The following is a 19,980-nucleotide window of genomic DNA, read 5'->3' on the forward strand; positions in this document are numbered from 1 at the left end:
GAACTGACGACGACGATGATGAATGAACTTTTTAACATAAAATCCAACCCTCTATACTCAAAATCCTGATAATACCCTTGATAATGCCACATACGAATTTTCAATGAAAAATACTAAAATTACAAAAAATCAGAAAATATATGATGAAGACATACATAATCAAATTCGCACCAAAAAAAAAAATACATGAAAAAATACATTTTCCCCTTGATAAATTATGTTTGATAAACATTCGGGCTCAAATTATTTTCTCTAAATAATGGACGAATGATGACAAAGCTTTTTCTGTTTTACGATATGACAAAAACTTAAGTAAATTCATGAATTATTTTCATTATCTAATATTCGAATTTTTATCGGATGCCTTTTTTCTTTACAAATTCTCGAATATGGTTATACTAAGATCGATCCAAAGTTCGTCGCCGTCCCCCCTCAAAAAAATATATACTAAGAAGGAAAAACAAAAACTAGCCCGTTTCAAGAGTTTCTCTACTGCTAAGATCTTTTTTGGACTTTCTCCTAAAAAGGCAGCTGAATATGGAGATAACTGCAACCAGAGCTATTTCCATGCGCTCAGAGCTATTTATCTTTACCCTTAACTGACCCATTTTCTGGCTATTGATACTGGCGTTCACTGACATTGATGTGCTCCGGCTCAATCTAAAGTCAGACAGCAGATTTCCGCCCAAAACTGGCTCATTGTTTAAAGAAATGATTGTCATTGACACACCGACCTTTTCATCTCTCACAGGATAGTCTTTCCCTCGTAAAGTCGCTTCAAAACTTCCGCCATAGGCAACTTGCCCAGCACCTGTCACATGACCCGCATTCATTTTTAAGTTCAGCCTCCTCCGAAATGAGATGCTGTCTTCAATCTTGGAACCAAAAATATATCTGTTCCCGTGATATGTCACAAGAACACCACATTCAGTAGCATTGTGTTTGAAGTTCTTTAGCTTTGTGTTGCCACGGATGGAACAGATCAATTCTTTGCCGGCAGATTGGACATCGAGGCCAATGCTGTAAGCAGACCCACTTGGAAATAAGAAAGCTGCGGTTGACTCAGATTGTATGTTGAAATCTTGTTTATCCTTGCTCATTTGTCCTGCAACACGCATAATTGTGTTCTTTGTTACTTCCGTGGTTATCTCAAGGTTGATTCCATCAAAACCTACATCGTGATCCCATCCATGTGGATCGAGAACTGGTCTTGCTACCAATTGGTCACCTGTAACAAGGCAGCGAAATCTATAGACCGGGGAACTTGAATCAAAACTTGGCGGGACAGCCATGTCTGGCAGCATAATTGCCTCAGGTGGCCCTTCTTGATGTTCGGTATTCTCATTAGATCCCAAACCATAATTATCTTTTTCCTTTCTTCTAATATACTCTAGTTTCAGTAGTTTCTTCAAATAAAGTGTCTCCCTGTAATCTAACTCATCAAGATAATCCTTTTTCTCAGATGACGTCAGTTTCTGGAACTGAGCTCTAGTCAGAATACGGATAGGAGGTAGTTGCTCATATTCATCTTCCTCTTCCATATCAGAAAAAAAGAATTCGTCATTTTCACTATCAGCTCCACCAGAACTCAAATGGACACTCTGCTTAAGGAAAGACGAGAGTAGATGAGGTAAAGAAGGGTGTCGGACATTGCTCAAACGCCCCAACCGTATTTTGTCCCCGTACTCAAAAATATTACTAACATCACCAAGAATTTTGGTGCATACACATAATAACATGAACTGGGATGTCCACAGCTGTCCATTTGGAAGTATCTTCCTCCCACTGTTATCCATCATACAGTAGGGATGATTCTCCACCAAAATTACAGGGTTTTCAAGTTTTGTATCCAACATAGCTTGGTGAATTTGGTGTTGCACCAAATTGGTGCAGTAACTAACGTAAGAATCAAAGCTGACAGGATACCCATTTGGACCTTCAGGAAGGGCTGCAGAGGCATGAGTCATAACAATGTTGGTGTTGAACCAAATTGCAGGGCCGAGGATGTCAGTTATAAGCTTCACTAATGAAAAGTCACGATACCCCATGTCAATCAAGTCGAGGCGTTCAAAATATAAAACAACATCCGGTGGTGATTTTCTAACAAACCGCTTCACGGAATGTAAAATTTTCATATTTTTTCTCACAGAATTTGTCGACGGAGGTAACAGGCCAGGTGTATCAATAAAAGATACTCTAATGCCATTCACAAGCCCAACAATCTCTTGGACTTGACTAGTGGCAGGCTGAAATGCATCAGTTATTACCTTTGGCTCACCAAATATGGAATTTATTGTTGAACTCTTGCCAATACCAGTCCTACCCAAAACAAGTATCCTGAGAGAGAAGTTCAGTTTTGGTATATCAATGGCTTCTTGCTCTACTGCTGTGACTCGAGCTCTGTCTAGTTTGAAATTAGCCCTTTTTAAATCTGATTCACCAGCTCGAATAAAAGTTGCCAGTTGGATCCGATATAAGACCTTTACCACCAAAAGATTATCCCGTGACAGGCCAAGTCGTTGAAGAACACGAAAAAAATTGATTTGTAGAGCTTCAACCATGACAAGAGGATCCAAATCTGTCTCCACACTGCTGAGACTAGAGCCAGAAGAGCTTTCCATTCCCAAGGATGTGGGATGCGGAGCCATCTGATTATCACCAGATGAGCATGGTGTCTCGGCAGAAACTGGTTGCGTAATCAAATTAGTGTTAGTGTGGGTCAACCCTGAACCATAAAAATTACAGCAGGCAGCTGCTGTCAGAAAATTCATAATCTACATAAAGCCAAACATCTTATTTTTACACTTCAATAAGCAAGCAGAACTAGTGATTTCTTTTAATTTTCAAGATCCTACGAAATTAAAAATTTCAAAACCAGTGAGCAAAAAATTCGAAATTTTCTAAATATTTCTCATAAGGAAATTGAGGTAGCCTATCATTGCAAGTTCCTAACCTCACTACTCAAGTTCAATGAGAAATTCCTTTTCCATGAAATAAAGTATATATAAAACTTCATTCCAAAGGAACTCTTCAGTCATAATCCAACCAATGATACTTGTATGCTTTCATATCAAAACTCTTACAAGTAAAAGAAACTCCAGTCAATTAACAACCAAAAGCGCCAATGTAAAGCAGGGTGTTTTACCTTGATTCCCTAGCTCTTCATTAAGAGACTCGTCTAGATAGCTTTCTGATGCTGAGAGTGGTCTTGTAGATCCTATTGACTTTGATATCATCTGAGATATAACCCAATCCTTAATGCTTGCCATGCAAACTGTGATCGGTACAAGGAAAATGAAACTTGTTGGTGAACTTTATGGGCCATAAGTAAATCAAAGAATAATATTTCCCAGGTATAGTTAAAGCAAACAAACAAGATGACCAATCATCCTATATCAAGCAAAAGAATAGAGCCATGACAGTGAAATCCTTGTGAAAAAACATGGAACTAAAAAAAAAGAACGTATCTGTAAAAAAAAGTAAATAATTTCTCGAGCAGCCTATTACGACGACAACAACAATAGGCCTTTGTTCCACTAAGTATGGACGGCCATATAGATCCTCCTATGCTAAGCCATCGTGCTCTATCCCTATTATATCGTCATCTGTGTCTAAATGAATTTTATTCTGTTTCATCGTTTCTAACCAGGTCTTGTTGTGTAATCTGTTGTCTAAATAAAATTCAAATCATGGAATTTTCATCATTCAAGTGCAGATTTTCCTCATTGCACAATCTAAAGAAGTTTATGGTGTCCGTCGTATGAATAAGTAAATGACAAAGGCCAAGTCTTTAGTAGTGAAAGGTTTCGGAACAGTTCAACTCAGTCAACTAGTGAAACAAAGAGAAGGAAAATGTCGATGATCCTTCAATGCAGCAATAGACTATTTGATCGCTGATTTTTCTTTTATATCCTAGGACTTTATAGATATTCCTTGCAGAGCGTGTGAAGAACTTCAAACTTACAGCAAATTTCCCCAAACTTACACCACAATTAAACAGACAAGATGCCACATACGTAAAACAGGTCTCGATCTTCTTCAGATCACTCATTTCATGTCCACAAAAATAAAATGAACTTTATAAACTCACGATTTGTACTCAAGTTCAGTACAGCAACAGCAATTAACAACTTCCGATACTCCAATCGGCAAAGAAACACGACCTCGTTCATTAAAAGCATCAGGAACAATACAATAAGTAAAACTGTAAAGCCATTAACTCGTACAATTCGAAAGGCAATGAACAACCAACAATCCAACATAAAGCAAACAAATGAAACTTGTTTTAACACAAGCAATCCTTAGGTTTAAGCCCGCTGTGGAGCACTGAGAAAAGTACGAGTAAATCATATCGATTCACACACCCATATGTATGCCGAATTTGAAACACAATTAATGTATCCAATCCAATAGATTCGCAGATACAAAAACCAAAATAGTTTAACAATTTCCATACCTCAGCCGCCAGCTGTCTATCTTCTGAATTGAATCCAACAGAGAGCAAACAACGGATTCTTCAGCTTGTAAGTAATGAATCCATGCAGGCGAAGATAACGAAGGACTATCGAGGGGTTTCTTTGATTACAATTTCAAAGAAAGATAAGACGCGACGAGGGCAGCACAATTCTCACCCAAAAGCGTGTTTAAGAAGAACGCGTCTTCTTTTAACAATATGAAAATGCCACGTTTTTCACGAGTTTTAATATTTTATCAAATACAATTAATATTGTTTGTGTAGTACCTGAAATCTCGAAAATGACAAATGAATTAGCTGCCTTGGTAATTCGATTTATGACAATTTTCTTCTAGAATTCAACTTCTTCTTCTTGCAATAATGACAGTAAATTGGAATAATAATAACTCCAAAAAGCTATATTCTCTCTTGTGTGTAGAAAGAATAAGATGATAAGTCAACATATATGCAAGAGTTCAAAAAATCTGATGCAAAACTTGATAAAAAAAATGTTTAATAATAATCCTAGATCATGTATTTTTAGATATGAATATGTAGGAACATGTTGTTTCATTAATGAGGTGTCTCTTCATCCAAAATTCAAACGAAAACCATCAAAGAATATCATTTGGATGCAAAAATAATGAAAAACTCGCTACTCTTGTCAAACATAACTGTCAGACGCTTCCTCCACAACCGTAAAATTTCCATGGCACATAGAGGTGCTTAGGAGCATCCCCCACGGCCTTGGATCAGAGAGGGCGCTTAGGCGTCTCTCCCTCGGCATGGATTGTTCTAGGCCACACATGATATCATGATAGATAGTTTTTTGCTTTGAACCTTCTTTAACAGAGTACTATCAGATTTACTAGGCCACGAAGTGAATTTGAGTGAACTTGATGTCTTTAACTTCTTGACGGTTTGTGTGAAATCAGAAAACAGTACATACATAATAACTTCCCTACCATTTTCATTTGGTTATTTATCGGTTGTATCCGTTTTTGCCGTGGAACACTTCTAAACTTCGTAAGTGTTTCGTTAAGGTGATCTATTCCCACACTCATATAGGTGGTCTCTTTTTAAAAGTATCATATCATACTCATCATTTTACGAGCTAAAGAACTATTAAAAGTTCAATACTTAACCCCACTGCATTGGTAGGTAACAACAATTATCGTCTTAAGAATGGGAAGATAATAATTCCCCAGTGTTAACTCAAATTTTCGTAATTTATTTGTCCCATTGAACCAAGATCTTAAAATCTCCAATAAGCAAAATTAGGTTTCCATTATGATATCTTTATTTTGTAGGTTTTAAACTCATTCCACTATATAAGTTGTACATTTGATCTCTATTCAATGCTTTCGTAAGCGGATCCACCAAATTATCGTTTGATTTGACATAATCAATATAGATAACTCAATTTTAAATTAATTGCCACATTGTATTATGTCGAGACTCACTATTGTACAAATTCTTTGGTTCCTTTGCAATTGCCTACTGACTATCGCAATGTTTCATTATTGCAAGTACTAGAACTGTCCAACAAGGAATATTCTCTAGATATTTGTGAAGTCATTCCACTTGTTTTTGCAGCTTTATCTAATGCAATAGATTCATATTTAATTGTGGATCTAGTAATCAGGTTTGTTTTTATGACCTCCAAGAGATCGCACCACCATCAATACTTAAAACATAGCTACAAGTGGATTTGGAGTCTTTGGTGTCAGAAATCCAAATGACAACACTATATCTTTCTAGCACCGCGGAATATTTTGTATAATACAAAACTATATTCCAAGATGTGTCTTAAATATCTAAGCACCAATGTCAACACCTTCCAATACACATAACTAGGATTGCTAGTGAATCGACTAATCTTATTTATCGCACAAACGATGTCCAGTCGAGTAAAATTAGTAATATTCATAAGCCTCCCAATAATTTTGGAGTATTCTAGTTGGGACACTGATTCTCCATGATTTTTACCCAAATAGACGCTCACATCCATAGGAGTCTTTACTGAAGAGAAGTCATAAGCATTAAACTTCCTCCAGACAGTTTCATAGTGAGATTGAGATATGACAACTACTTCTGAAGTTCTAGATATTTTAATCTCAAGTATAACATCAGCAATAATCATATCTTTCTTATCAAAAATTTTTTGTCGACATTTTCGTTGTTGCCTTGATCATGTCTTTATTACTCCATATTATAGGCATGTCATCTATATACAGATGCATTATTACATAAGATTCTCGAGTGCCTTTGATGTAAACACATTTGTCACACTCATTGATCTTAAAATCATTTGACAACATCATTTTGTCAAATTTCTCGTGTCACTGTTTGGCACTTGTTTAAGTCCATATAAAGACTTAACGAGTCAGCAAACCTTTTTTTCTTGACCCTTAACAATATAACATTCGGGGTTTTTCATAAATATCTCTTCTTCAAGTTCACTATTCAATAATTCATTTTTTCACATCAATTTGGCATATCTTAAGGTTATGCAAAGCTGCAATTGTAATGAGCACACAAAAGAAAATTATTCTTGAAACTGGTAAATATGTAACAAATAAATCAATGCCTTCCTTCTGTATATAACTATTATCCACAAATCCAGCCTTGTATTTTTCTATTGTGTCATCAGTTTTAGACTTTCTTTTCAGGACTCATTTGCATCCCAATAGTTTGGTACATGGTGGAAGATCCACTGGTTTCCAAGTATAATTTTGCATAAAACAGTCCATTTTTGTATTGATGGTTTCTTCTAGCATGGAGTTATAGGGCTAGAGAAAGCATTTTGCAAGTTTTTTGGTTCATTTTCCAGCATATAGGTGTGAAACTCTAGACCAAAGAGCTTCAAGGTTTTAACCATTTTATTTCGCCTATGTTCTTATTTTTTCGAAGAACCGTCGTTTGTTATAGTGATTTCAAAGTGCTAGAATGGCATACATGCGTCGCCTCCAGAGGCTGAAATCCCCTGTACAATCGAATCTTGGTATCTCGTTTTTGGCACCCATTATTCCAAATCTGATCCACTCAAATAACCTGATGCCACTTGTAAGGAATATTGTGGTTACAAATTATTATATTCAGCAGAATTGCATTGTTCCTTTTACAGAACTCAGTGATTAATAATGAATCTTGAATAAAAAAACTCAAGCACATACAAAAACAGTAAAAGAACATATCAAAACCGGGATTTATGTTCGATCTAAATCGATCTACATCCACATGAAACACTACTCAAGGATGATTTGATTGATCATATACAAAGCAATTGTGATTTTCGAATCCACTCCTGCAACTCTTACGGAATTTACAAAAAAGAAGCTCTCTCGAATTCTCCTAATCGCTCTACAGTATGTCCACTCTCTCTCTCAAGCAGATGATCATTTTTCAGAAGATTTCAGAATATGCTCTGCCCTCAAAATCCATTGTCACTTCCATTAATAGTTGCCGCTGTGTACTCTTCTTTATTTTCCACTTTCAACCACTGGTATAACAGATCTTGATCTGTCTGTGATCAACCGTGAGTAACCAACTCAACCGATTCTTGGTTATTCCTTGTGTAGACTACTATGAGCTTTTAGTCTGGACTAAGTGACACAAACGGTTCACAAATTAAAACACAAATTTTCTCACTATAACTTTAACATTAATGCAAGAAAACATAACATATATGGAAGAAAGTATTATTTTAATACATTTTGCATGGTATATGATCAATTGGTAAAGTTGTGTTTTGATCGAAAGATTCGAAGATATTTGATATCAAATTCGTATGTCAAATTCGTTGTTTTTTTTTATAAATCCTAAAATATGGGGTGTGGAGGGCTCGAACTGAAGCCATTTATAGAGGAAAAGTGGGTGACCACTTAGACCAAAGCTCGTTCTCGTCAAATTCGTTGTTCTTATTTTGTTTAAAAAAAAAAAAATCTTTTTACCTTAAATTTCAAATCAAATTATCTGCACAATAAATTTAAAATACTTTATCACCGTTGTATGCCCATTTATTTTCCCTAGATTTGTTTAATTTTCATTGTGATTAAGCCAAAACGTGAGGGTATCGTTGTACTCTAGTCAAAAGAAGGGTGAAATACTTCCATGAAAAATGTACAGTCAATAGAATAGCCAGACAACCCCCCCTCTGGTTCATCCCCATTTTCACCAAGATCAAGCTTCAAAACTCTTTCGATTTACCCATTGTTGGGTTCATTTTGTTCCCAATGTCTTCCTCATCATCAGACCACCAAATTCTTCGGAGTTCTTGGAAGATCAATGCACACGAGACCCAATTGTCGAAATCCAAGAAACCAATTCCTAATTCGAAGGATCCGGCGCCGGTTGCTGAAAAGCCTAGTTATTTTTGTCAGCATTTGTCGGAGCTTCGACTGCAGCTTGGACAGAATCCGTTTCGCAACCTGCACGACTGCCTCCGCGTCCGCCCCCTCGGCCGCGCCTCTATCCGGGTGGGTGAAATAATCCGGTGTATCACCTGCTCCCGTGCGCCACCATACCTCTACGCCTGCGTTTCGTGCGCGGCCCTCGTTTGCCGTTCACATGCCGCGCAACACGCGGCGGAGACGTCACACCAGGTGGTGGTGGATGTCGATCGGGCCGAGCTCTTCTGCTGCACGTGCCGAGATCAGGTCTACGATCAGGATTTTGATGCCGCCGTTGTTGCCGCTTCGGTGGGGGTGGCGCCCTTTCCAAAGCCTGAAAATCTGCGGAAGCGGCGGCGCGTTGATTACAAACCATGGACGCCGGATCTCAGGGAGCAGGCTTTGATTGAGGAGAATTCAAGTCCTTTGCCCTTTAGTCTACTCCCATGGGGTTTGAGGGGGCTGAGCAATCTTGGGAACACTTGTTTTATGAATTCCGTTTTGCAAGCGTTGCTTCATACCCCACCATTAAGGAATTATTTCTTGAGCGATAAGCATAATCGTTTCTATTGTGAGAGAGAGAATAGAACTATCGCAACTCGAAAGAGCGAGAGCAGTAAAAGCAAAACTAAGAATGTGCAGTTGTGTTTGGCTTGTGATTTGGATGCCATCTTCTCTGCTGCATTTTCCGGTGATCGTAAGCCATACAGCCCTGCAAAGTTTTTATACAGGTCTGGATTTAAGTTGAATATTGTGGTTTGCAGTACATTGCTCGACGAATTAGATTTCGTTTGGCTGTTAAATACTATTTTGGTTTGTTTTTCAGTTGGTTGTTATATGATAGTTCATGGTTTGTAGCAAACCAATTTCCGTCCCCAAAAGGTGGCTGTCATGAGTTAGACAGCTGCATTTTCTTTTCCATTTTTTGGCTGAAAATTAGACACTGTTAGTTATTAAGATGCACTAGACAGGAAAAAAAACATGAAACCTGGACTTCGTAGATTTGGTGCATCTACCCCATATTGGTTTGTTAATCATCGAGTAAAAATTGGATTTTTCTCTGGAATAGTGTGTATTAGTTTGTACATATTTGATTTGAAATTTTCCAAAGTCAGATAATATTTGTGGTTTCTCTAATTCTTTTATATTATATGGTCTTTGAGTAAAATAAATAAATTACCTTATCTATAGGCTGGCCTATTTAAATTTTTTTAACTAAAGATATTTGGGGGAGAAATTAGTTAAATAACCTCGGTTAACTCTTTTTTTTTTAAAAAATGACCTCTTCATGTGTATTTCAAATACACTTGAAGATGTCATTTTCTTAAAAAAAGAGTTCACCGATGTTAAAGAATAAAATACCCCAGGGCCCAGATATTTGGTAGTTACTCTTGTTATAATTTATGCCTATATTTTTTTATTTTCTGCTGCAATTCGTATATGTTTGTCCTTCACATCTCTGAAATATGTGCGTTGAATGTCTTTATCAGTTTTGATTAGCTTGGGTAAAAGGATAAACTCTTCATTGGGCTGTATTTTTTGTTGCAGCTGGTGGCAGCATGCATCAAACCTTGCAAGTTATGAACAGCAGGATGCACATGAATTTTTCATATCCATGCTCGAAGGCATTCATGAAAAGATGCAGAAGGATAAACGCAAGCACCACTCCCAAGGTAAAACCAACAATTCAGTGTAAATTTCTCCTCCTGATTGATCCCTAGAGGTTAGAGGCTAAAACCAGCAGGATGAGTCACTATTGCTGCAAATAATTTTCGTTTCTCCTTGCATGCCTCAACAGCTTTGCATTTCTTAGAATTGAGGTCCTACAGCTATTCTGTATGATTTCTCGTGAAAATGGCTCAACTTTATCATGGACCTAATGTTAGGACGGTCTTATGTAGCCTTACGTCAGGTTCTTGTAACGAAAATGTTAAGTTAAAGTTCTCTATTTCATGTAAGTTTCTCAGAACGACGAAAGGCATAATTTTTACTGGCCATCGCTTAGGCAATTGACCATCAGTTTAGCACTGGTTTACCCTGTTTTTTTGAATCTTGTGCAAATATAAAGTGTTGGAAGTAATAAGCCAAAATAACTGTGCGCTATAAAATTCTTCTTACCTAGTATATTCTGTCCGATCTTAAAGATTCATAATTTTTTTATTGTTTTTTATTCCAGTAAATTTAATGAAGAAACTAAAACGTTTGAGATGTTGAATACTTTCAGGTTTCAACTGATAAATTTAGGATCCATCGACATTTGTTTCCTTCCTCTTTGGACAGGCATGTTAGATATGGTTGGATATAATAATAAACCTAGAGTTGTCACATGCCATTTACTTTGTGCTTTTAGAGCATCACTCCAAATTTCTTAACATCTTCTTGTCCAACCAACCCCCTCTTCTTTAACGTAGAATCTCTTCTAATCTATGAGAGCCAAAATACTTTTAACAGATGGAGTAACCAACGATTTCTAAATGCAGGATCTTGGTCTAGATTTTCTCATCGCTTTAGGCATTGAAATTGACCAGTGCTGTCAGATTTAGGGTCAATAATTCAAATTGCAAGCTTGCCTTCTGCTTCACTCCTGTAAGTTACACTTTCCTTGGTGTGCTTGGTTTCTTCATAGAAAACTTTGTGTCGTGAATTTTTCATGTGTTAACTTCAGCCTTGCTGTTGCTACCAGGGTCTTCACTTTTGAAAAGGTTATCTAGTGTTGTTAAAGTGTTAGTTATTCGTAGGCTGTCATTTTAGATCCATTTGTCTCAGAAATCTGAAGATTTTGGTGTTGGCCATGGATCTCTTTGGACCTTTCCTTCATAGTGGACTTCACCGTCTTTTCAAGAACACTCTTACTCTTAGTTCTAGTTTTATGTGATTCGAATGCCATCATGACCTGCAGCATCTTTCCTTCTTACTACTCGGTTAGCAAGTGTTGCTAAGCCGTGTATTTGGGTCGTAAAATTTAACGATAAACATTAAATTTTCATCTTGTGAATCACTAGCAGAATAAGCATGCTCTCATTTCCTGAATCACAAGCTTCATAAAATCACTGTTCCAGTTTCACTTTTTGTGGCTGAGATAGGCTTTAATTTCCCGGGTATGTTTCACAGTTTTGGTAGGAATGATTGTCCCGATGGTTTATGTAACCACTTGTTTCTGTTGTGCAGGAAGCGGAGACTGCTGTATTGCACACCGTGTGTTTTCTGGGATCCTGAGATCTGATGTCATGTGCACGTCCTGTGGTTTCACATCTACGACATATGATCCATGCGTGGATATCTCCTTGGATTTGGAATCAAATTTGGCGGTCTCCACAAAAACGACACCTACAAAATCCAATAATTCTGTCAATTGTGAAAAAGATTCCATGAATACTAGCCATAACTTCAGCATTTCTACATTAATGGGGTGTCTAGATCGTTTCACAAGACCAGAGCGGTTGGGGTCTGACCAAAAATTTTTCTGCCAGCAATGTCAAGTGAGGCAGGAATCTCTTAAGCAGATGTCTATAAGAAAGCTTCCTTTGGTCTCCTGCTTTCATATCAAAAGGTTTGAGCATTCATCAATCCGTAAAATGTCAAAAAAAATTGACCGCTATCTACAATTCCCTTTCTCCATGGACATGGCACCTTACCTATCATCATCAATTCTAAGAAGTAGGTATGGGAACCGAATCTTCCCATTTGATGGAGACGAGCAAGATCCTTCTAGTGAATTTTCATCAGAGTTTGAGTTGTTTGCTGTCATCACTCACTCGGGTAAACTTGATGCCGGTCACTATGTTACATATCTTAGATTAAGCAATCAATGGTACAAGTGTGATGATGCATGGATAACTCAAGTCAATGACAACATTGTAAGATCTGCTCAAGGTTACATGATGTTTTATGTGCAAAAAATGCTTTACTATCGAGCGAGTGATGGGACTTTTGCCGTATGAAGAGGACCTCACCTGAACTTAGACCAACATTTCTGGGTCGATATTTTCAGTAAACCCGTGCTACTTCTTCTTGTTAGGTGCACATCTCTATCGGAGCATCATACAACAGATTTGTCATTTTGAAATTTTGATAAAGCAGAAATAGATTTGAATAGAATGATCTGTTTTGTTTCATTTATTCTCCTTTCCTTCGTCTTTTCCGTTTATTTAACTGTATGTGTTTATTTTACGGCCAACCCAAGCTAAGCTACACCGTGTGCAAGAAAGCCTGTATTGCTGCACATATAAAGAATTCAACCTGCCATTCCATGTATGTGGCTTTAATACTTTATTATTTGGTATACGACTTTTAGATACGTTGTCAAATTCGGGCATGAATTATTATTTACCGACTAGTCTATTGCTGTATACGAATAAAACTTTATGGTGTTAAATACTTTTTGTGTAGAAAAAGTGGAGTTTATATTATGATATAAAAAATTAAATCGACATCTTTTTATAATAATGTTTATATAATGAGTAATATGATATTTAAAAACTCAAAAAAGATGAGGTTTTTTTATTTTGGGAGATGATAGATGTAGTTGAGTTATAAATTTTCTGGAATATTTTTTTATGGCAACTTTCTAAATTAACATAAAGTCTAATTTAATATGAATACGTTTGGTATATCTTGCTATAAGTGGTAAAGATTGATTATAAATTAATCCACAAAATCTTCTTTGCAATTATTCGTTTTTGTTTAATGAAAACATATTTGGCAAAAGCTTTCGCAATTGTTTGTCTTTCATAAATCTATGAAATACGAATGCTTCCGATTGTCTCTGTTAATCATTATTCATTACTCCGATCTCCATTTAAATTATTCAATCACCTAATTTTCTATTACATCAAAGCACATTTATGTATTTTCTTGATAGAAAAGTTTATAACCTATAATCACTTGGACTGTCAGATGGGATTACTAATTAATAAATTTCTTCTTAACTTTCTTCCAAACTCTAATATACGTAAACTCCGACAAGCGGTTTAGGTAAAATAAAACTACTAAATATAGTAATACACAAAAAATGTAGTACTTATTTTTTTAAATGGTAACAACAAACAAATTAGGTGTAGAATTTACATTTCAAACATGGATAACCATTTCATATTGAGAAAATAGTAAGCACTTTAATGTTAACACCACCCGACTTGATCGGGCCGGATACCAACCAAACACAAAATATGCAAAACTTAAATGTCTTTCCTCACTTTTGAAATTTGGCTAAAATATATATATATTTTTTTGAAAAGTAATCGGGCCAAGAATGGAATTCATACACATTTCTTAATAAATGGGCATATGATATGATCTTGCTTTTATTGTTATCTTTTGTTTTCAAATAAACTTTTGTCTCGTGAACATTCAACTTGGTTTTACGATAGATTCAATAATTCTAAAAAAAAATAATAATAACGTGACAATTATAATAATAACTTTAGAGTGTTGAATAAATATTTGTAACTAGTACCCGATTGATTAATTTTTACTTTTTTTTTAAAATTGTGAATGATATTTAAAAATTTAATGATATAGATAGGTAAAGATAAATATATCTTTATAGATTTAAAAGAATTTTGAACGTGGAATAGATATGTTTTTGAGGCACTACCATTTTTTTAAGAATATATCTTTTGTGAGACGGTCTCACTAAACTTTATCTGTTAGACGTGTCAACACTACCGATATTCAGTATAAAAAGTAATATTCTTAGCATAAAAAGTAATACTTTTTTATGGATGACCCAAATAAGAGATCCGTCTGACAAAATACGACCCATGAGACCGTTTCACACAAGTTTTTGTCTTTTTCTAAAATCATTTTTCCTTTTCTTCGATAACCTCTACCTTACATTTTATGATCAATTATTTGATAAAAAAAATAAAGCATCCACCACGATCTTTTTTCACATGATTATGTCTTCTTTAAAGTACTCTATTTATCAAAAATACATAAACTTGATTGTTTTTCCGAACAGATTTAAAATATAATGGGAAAAAAAACTATACTAAACAAACTTTCTATTTCATCTTTATTTAATAGATCTCCGAGACAACTAAATTAGGAGTATGTCTCTTGTGAGACGGTCTCACGAATCTTTATCTGTGAGACGTATTAACCTTACCAATTTTCACAATAAAAAGTAATACTATCACAATAAAAAGTAATACTTTTTCATGTATGACCCAAATAAGAGATCCGTCTAACAAAATAGACTCGTGAGACCGTCTCACGTAAGTTTTTGCACTAAATTAGTTACAAGAATACAAATTAAACATGAATATATTATTAAAAGAATAGAAAAATACCACTAAATATAAGATAACATCTCATGAAAAATTTACTACGTAAATAACACGAAAAAATAAAAATAAAACTTATATATTTGAGACGAAAAAAATACAAATTTATCTTTAACTCTGAGTAATAATGGCGTGTGATAATATTGTTTCAATCATTAATATTATTTATTTGTTACTATATATTTTTTAAAATATAATTTATGACTCTACGATAATATTAAATGAACATAGCCCAATCTCAACTGTCAAATTAGATAATAGTTTCCTTAAAAAACAATTAATTAAAAGATAGTGTGTCCCCACAGACAAAAACACTTGACGACTCTCGAATTTCGACATCCTTATTATCTTTCCCCCTACTCTTCAACAATGCTTTGTTGCTTACCAGAGGCAAAGAACATGTGAAATGGACCCACCTTCAACGAACCACAATTACCGTGTAAATAGATATAGATATAGATATAGATAAGTTGTTTTGAAATGTATTAGATACACCCAAGAGCCTCACCTAAATCTTGAAATTCATTTCACCACAGGATCCACATAGAATTTTTGTTGAACATTTTCTTGGATAGTGGTGTGCTGTATCATCTCATTCAATGTTTCATTTGCTTTTCATTCATCTGTATATATAAATAGGTTATAGGATGGGAGTGAGATAATTCATCCAAATTCTTGACTTCTTGCTATATAAATCTTTTGAGTTACCTTTAATGGCCAAAAAGCATCTTTTGCACATTTTAAACCTCTAAATTTGCAATCTTTCTTGTTTTTAACGAGGCCATGTAACTGGGTATTTAAGCAGAGTTGTTGATGCTTTCTGTTGATGCCTCAGAAATGGGCTACTCTTTTCTGCAAAAGGGTTGGTGTATTGTTGTGTGTTTGTTGTGTTTTAGCTTAATTTGTGATGTGAATGCTGATGTGACTGTGGAGGGAAGAGTTTTCGTGGATGGGAGAAGCCCCATTGCTAAGACGGATAAGGATTTTATATGCGCTACGTTGGACTGGTGGCCACCTGAGAAATGTGATTATGGGACTTGCAGTTGGGGTCACGTTTCTTTGTTGAATTTGGTATGTTTTCTCATATGTTTTCTTCATCATTGTCCCATGTTTACTAGGCGCACAGAGAGGGGTGATCGAGAAAAATCTCAATTTTGGCATGCTATGTTTTGGAAAACTCAAGTTTCGCTTCCACAGCTGAGATTTTCCCCCGCTTTCCGAATCCTTGGTCCGCATGCATCTGCAAACTTGTTATATCTTTGTATTTGTGTGTGTCATTTGACATGATTGAATTTGATGGGTAGTAATTGATGGTTATCATTGTTTTATTTATGATTGGAAGAAATCACTATCTTATGTTCTTGAGGCTTTAAAATTCATTATTTCTGTGCTTTTCTCTGTTTCTGTTAAGCTCTGGTGGCCAAGGGTGGAGCCGGACCGACATTAAAGTTTTTAATTAATCCTTTGGAGTACAAAAACACAATATCAAGCTAAGATTGAGAGGTTTTTTCTTGAAAAAAAAATAAAAAAATTAGGGGTTATCATGACAGGGATAATCCATAATTTCCAACCCTGCTTCAAATGTGGCTCCACCACTTTTTGAATCAAAATATTTGGTTGGATAAGATCTTTGGTTTGGTAAAAATTTGGTACAGTTTGGTGAAAGAGAACGTCCAATTATTCAAAACTAAGCAACCGCAGAGCAAACAAGAATACAAGATATCTATAGCTTGTGACAAATGTATCTTGAGGACCTCATCATGAAATATGCAATTGTTTTTTATTCTAGGGAAATCACACCTCTCCCCATTGAGTTTGTCTTGTGATTCATGGATGTGAGATGATGTTGAACCAGTAAATTATTCTGTCTTGAAAAATTAATTTAATTTGTTTCATAAAGAATAAGGACAGAGTTCTAACAATTCCGTGAAAAAAATAAACTTTGCCATCCGAAATTTCTCCATTGCGAAACTTATTGTTTATATACTAAGAGCTTTTTGATGTGAAGATCATGAACAAACATGCCTTATGCAAGGATTTTCATGTTTCTGAGTGCAGGATCTCAAGAATGTCGTTCTCTTAAATGCAGTACGAGGTATGGATTCATTAACATGAAATAAGTAATTGCACGTTTTCCTGCACTTTTCAATCAAAATGATGGGATATTAACTTTATTCTTTTACATGATCATGTAGCTTTTTCACCATTAAAGATCAGATTGGGTGGAACATTGCAAGACAAAGTCATATATCAAACGGAAGATAATCCGAAGACCTGCAATTCATTCACCAAGAACCCATCTGTTTTGTTCGGTTTCACCGAAGGGTGCCTTCCATTGGCTAGATGGGATGAGCTAAATTCCTTCTTTAATCAATCTGGGTAAGAACATAACTTTGGTTTGAATTTCAATAATTAAGAAAATCATGCTAGTATTAAAAGTTGCTACTACTTTTTATGAGTTCAATTCAGGGCTCTTATAATTTTTGGATTAAATGCACTTAATGGGAAATCAATACAGCGAGATAATACTGCAACTGGTCCTTGGGATCCTACTAATGCTGCCTCTCTCATTCGTTACACTGTCAAGAAAGGTTATGATATTTTCGGTTGGGAACTTGGTAAGAATCCTCGCAATTTATGGTCAAATTAATGAGATATTTTATCAGAAGCATTTATATAATCTGAAAAGTTTGTCAACATGCCTTTTTTCTTGTCAGGGAACGAGCTGAGTGGGAGCGGTGTTGGGGTTGGAATTTCTGTGGATCAATATGCTGCTGATACGGTCGTTCTATACAATTTAATTCAAGATATTTACAAGGAGACTAGTCTCAAGCCACTAACCATTGGTCCTGGAGGATTCTTTGATGCCGGATGGTTCCAACAATACATAGCTAAAACAAATGGATCTCTAAATGCAATCACTCATCATATATACAATCTAGGCCCAGGTACTAAATCTTGCTAAGAACATCAAAAGTGATGATTTTAACAAAAAATAAGATTTAATCACCCACTGTATTTGTAGGCAGCGACGAGCACCTTATGGATAGGATTCTCAATCCATCTATTCTTGATTCTGGAGGAGATGATTTTCCAAGACTCCAGAGCATAGTGAACAGCTCTGGGACCTCAGCCGTTGCTTGGGTAGGTGAGTCTGGAGGAGCGTATAATAGTGGACGTGATAAAGTAACGAACGCATTCATGTTCAGTTTCTGGTAATCCCATATATTGTTTGCAACCGGAAAATTCTCGTACCATATAGCTGCTTATAGCTGATTGATGTATTTGGTTCGGTGATTATATAATAGGTACCTGAATCAATTGGGAATGGCATCTGCTCACGATACAAAGACATATTGTAGGCAGTCGTTGATTGGTGGCAACTATGGTTTACTTAACACCACCACCTTTAATCCAAATCCAGATTATTACAGGTGAAATGAAAGTATACCTGCATTCATGTACTTTAATTTTTAAATTTCCTTTCAAAATTCTGAACTCCGGATTTTCCAACCTACTAAAATGAAATTCTAGCTTTCCTGCTCGTGTTAAAAAAAAAAAAAAATCCACCAAAATTTCAAGGATATTCTGAAATTTTCAAAATTTTGCGGGAAAAAAAATAAAATTCTAATGAAAAGAATTTTCATAATTTCACTATTTTTTATTTGGTTGGCTATAAAAAGTTTACGATAATTGCAGATATCTTCATACCAGCGCCTGCATATATTTTGAAACTGATATATGTTCAATACCTTGATCTTACAGCTATAGCTGGTGCAACTTTTCAAGATATTTGAAGCTTGATCAAACTTAATTAATTGTTCATCCTTTCTTGATTGCTAACAACCTGTCGGCCTTCTCGCAGCGCACTTCTTTGGCACCGCCTTATGGGGAGATACGTTTTGTCAACAAACTTCACGGGGACCAACATGATCCGTGCTTATGCCCATTGTTCAAAACAATCGGTATGTTTGACTTATCCAAGTACCTCTACCCTGAAATCGACCCTAAATTTACATTGCTAGCAATCGACCTAACACTGTCATTTATCTTTTGTTCAGCGAGGTGTTACTTTACTACTGATAAATCTAGACAGGAACACAACAGTCCAGGCAGAACTCAACTTCAGTGGAACGTCAATGCAAGTGAACAGAAGGCACAGGCATCACAAACACAGATCCAAGGTGACATTGTTGCCTCATGATAAACAAGCATCTGTAGCAAAAAGAGAAGAATACCATCTAACCCCAATGGACGGAAATATACAAAGCCAGACCGTTTTGCTGAATGGGAAGGCGTTAACCGTTGATTCATCGGGTGCTATACCTGCCATGGAACCGGCATTCTTCAATTCATCAGAGCCAATGACTCTTGCTCCTTACTCCATTGTGTTTGTTCACTTGCCTAATGTTGCCATCCAAGCATGTGGGTAGGTTGTATAAGCATTCATACAAAACTCGATGATGCATATGTTGTATTCCCCATTTAGGTGATTGGTTTCAGTGGAAAAGAAGGCATAGGTTTCCAATATAATTTGTTTTTCCTCTCAAAATAATATCAAGTCAAACACAATTAAGTGGTTAAAGCTATCATTCACTTCTTGTTTTTGAAATTTTTTTGAAATTTTTTAAAAACATAGCCCATTTCTTAATAATACAGAATGAAATTAATGAAGAATTATTCACCATAATTATTAGTACAAATTAATTAAAATTTCATTAGTTTTTGTAAACTAATCGGTCCCATTAGGAAGAATTTGAGTCTGTGACAAATAAATCAGCCATGATAAGTAAGCTTCAACGCGTAATTAGTATGCCGTGCTAAAATTAAGACATGATTTCAACATAGT

At 35.7% G+C, this 19,980-nt stretch overlaps 3 protein-coding genes across 6 annotated transcripts; 2 read left to right on the forward strand and 1 right to left on the reverse strand.

Annotated features, from left to right (window-relative positions):
* Positions 1–380: 380 nt before the first annotated feature.
* LOC140991604 (translocase of chloroplast 90, chloroplastic-like) lies at positions 381–4,638 on the reverse strand. Of its 4 annotated transcripts, none has more exons than XM_073461665.1 (4): positions 4,457–4,638; positions 4,091–4,146; positions 3,146–3,274; positions 381–2,686 (listed from the first exon to the last, which is right to left on the reverse strand). In XM_073461665.1, exons 3-4 carry the CDS (start codon positions 3,267–3,269, stop codon positions 468–470), a joined length of 2,343 nt encoding a protein of 780 aa, XP_073317766.1. In that variant the 5' UTR covers positions 3,270–3,274; positions 4,091–4,146; positions 4,457–4,638; the 3' UTR covers positions 381–467. The 4 variants fall into 4 exon arrangements, with proteins under 4 accessions (XP_073317766.1, XP_073317764.1, XP_073317765.1 ...); XM_073461663.1 differs by having other exon boundaries at positions 381–2,725; XM_073461664.1 differs by lacking the exon at positions 4,091–4,146.
* Positions 4,639–8,520: 3,882 nt separating this feature from the next.
* LOC140991930 (ubiquitin C-terminal hydrolase 22-like) lies at positions 8,521–13,115 on the forward strand. The gene is made up of 3 exons (XM_073462105.1): positions 8,521–9,575; positions 10,393–10,517; positions 12,013–13,115. The coding sequence occupies exons 1-3, from the start codon at positions 8,689–8,691 to the stop codon at positions 12,783–12,785; spliced, it is 1,785 nt and encodes a 594-aa protein (XP_073318206.1). The 5' UTR covers positions 8,521–8,688; the 3' UTR covers positions 12,786–13,115.
* A 2,394-nt stretch (positions 13,116–15,509) lies between these two features.
* Positions 15,510–19,748, forward strand: LOC140991625 (heparanase-like protein 3). Its single transcript, XM_073461704.1, has 9 exons — positions 15,510–16,202; positions 17,190–17,226; positions 17,327–17,510; positions 17,601–17,749; positions 17,849–18,079; positions 18,157–18,346; positions 18,440–18,565; positions 18,997–19,096; positions 19,193–19,748. The coding sequence occupies exons 1-9, from the start codon at positions 15,945–15,947 to the stop codon at positions 19,562–19,564; spliced, it is 1,647 nt and encodes a 548-aa protein (XP_073317805.1). The 5' UTR covers positions 15,510–15,944; the 3' UTR covers positions 19,565–19,748.
* Positions 19,749–19,980: the final 232 nt, after the last annotated feature.

Source organism: Primulina huaijiensis, chromosome 13 (assembly GCF_012295235.1).
Source record: "Primulina huaijiensis isolate GDHJ02 chromosome 13, ASM1229523v2, whole genome shotgun sequence".
NCBI lineage: Eukaryota > Viridiplantae > Streptophyta > Magnoliopsida > Lamiales > Gesneriaceae > Primulina > Primulina huaijiensis.

Bases quoted from the DNA above. Each gene is read 5' to 3' on its own strand.
- LOC140991604 (XM_073461662.1), bottom strand. From the start codon at position 3,269: ATGGCAAGCATTAAGGATTGGGTTATATCTCAGATGATATCAAAGTCA. The intron at 2,726-3,145 runs GTAAAACACCCT...TTTATGGTTCAG, and splicing joins TGAAGAGCTAGGGAATCAAG to GGTTGACCCACACTAACACT.
- LOC140991930 (XM_073462105.1), top strand. From the start codon at position 8,689: ATGTCTTCCTCATCATCAGACCACCAAATTCTTCGGAGTTCTTGGAAG. The intron at 9,576-10,392 runs GTCTGGATTTAA...TTTTTGTTGCAG, and splicing joins CCTGCAAAGTTTTTATACAG to CTGGTGGCAGCATGCATCAA. The intron at 10,518-12,012 runs GTAAAACCAACA...TCTGTTGTGCAG, and splicing joins ACGCAAGCACCACTCCCAAG to GAAGCGGAGACTGCTGTATT.
- LOC140991625 (XM_073461704.1), top strand. From the start codon at position 15,945: ATGCTTTCTGTTGATGCCTCAGAAATGGGCTACTCTTTTCTGCAAAAG. The intron at 17,750-17,848 runs GTAAGAATCCTC...TTTTCTTGTCAG, and splicing joins TATTTTCGGTTGGGAACTTG to GGAACGAGCTGAGTGGGAGC. The intron at 18,566-18,996 runs GTGAAATGAAAG...GCCTTCTCGCAG, and splicing joins CCAAATCCAGATTATTACAG to CGCACTTCTTTGGCACCGCC.